The sequence below is a fragment of the Penaeus monodon genome, chromosome 15 (assembly GCF_015228065.2).
Source record: "Penaeus monodon isolate SGIC_2016 chromosome 15, NSTDA_Pmon_1, whole genome shotgun sequence".
NCBI classification, from domain to species: Eukaryota; Metazoa; Arthropoda; class Malacostraca; order Decapoda; family Penaeidae; genus Penaeus; species Penaeus monodon.
The window spans coordinates 26,269,180-26,269,432 of NC_051400.1; the positions used below are offsets into that span (position 1 = coordinate 26,269,180).

Consider the following 253-nt stretch of genomic DNA (forward strand, 5'->3'; position numbering starts at 1 on the left):
GTATTTTCCAGCATCAACAATGAGATGTTAATAGCAAGAGTCAGGATTGATTATAAAAACAAGTCGGGCAATATAAATATCTAAGATGTAATTGGGGGAAAAAAAAGTCCACAAGATACAAACAGCTTAGTAAATTATTAAGGGTAGAGACATTCGGCACTGAATTACACTTTTGTTATTTACTCTTTTGCTCTCTGAAGCTCCTAACTTTTGGCCTCTTCACTTTCCAAGAATTGGTTCCACTTCTCCAGTC

At 35.6% G+C, this 253-nt stretch overlaps 1 protein-coding gene across 1 annotated transcript in view; it reads right to left on the reverse strand.

The window, feature by feature from the left end:
• Positions 1-68: 68 nt before the first annotated feature.
• Positions 69-253, reverse strand: part of LOC119581865 (HIV Tat-specific factor 1 homolog) — a gene marked incomplete in the record, with an annotated part of 22,018 nt that continues 21,833 nt past the window's right edge. The window contains 1 exon segment of the mRNA XM_037930022.1: positions 69-253. Within this exon segment, the coding sequence (XP_037785950.1) occupies positions 204-253 (50 nt within the window).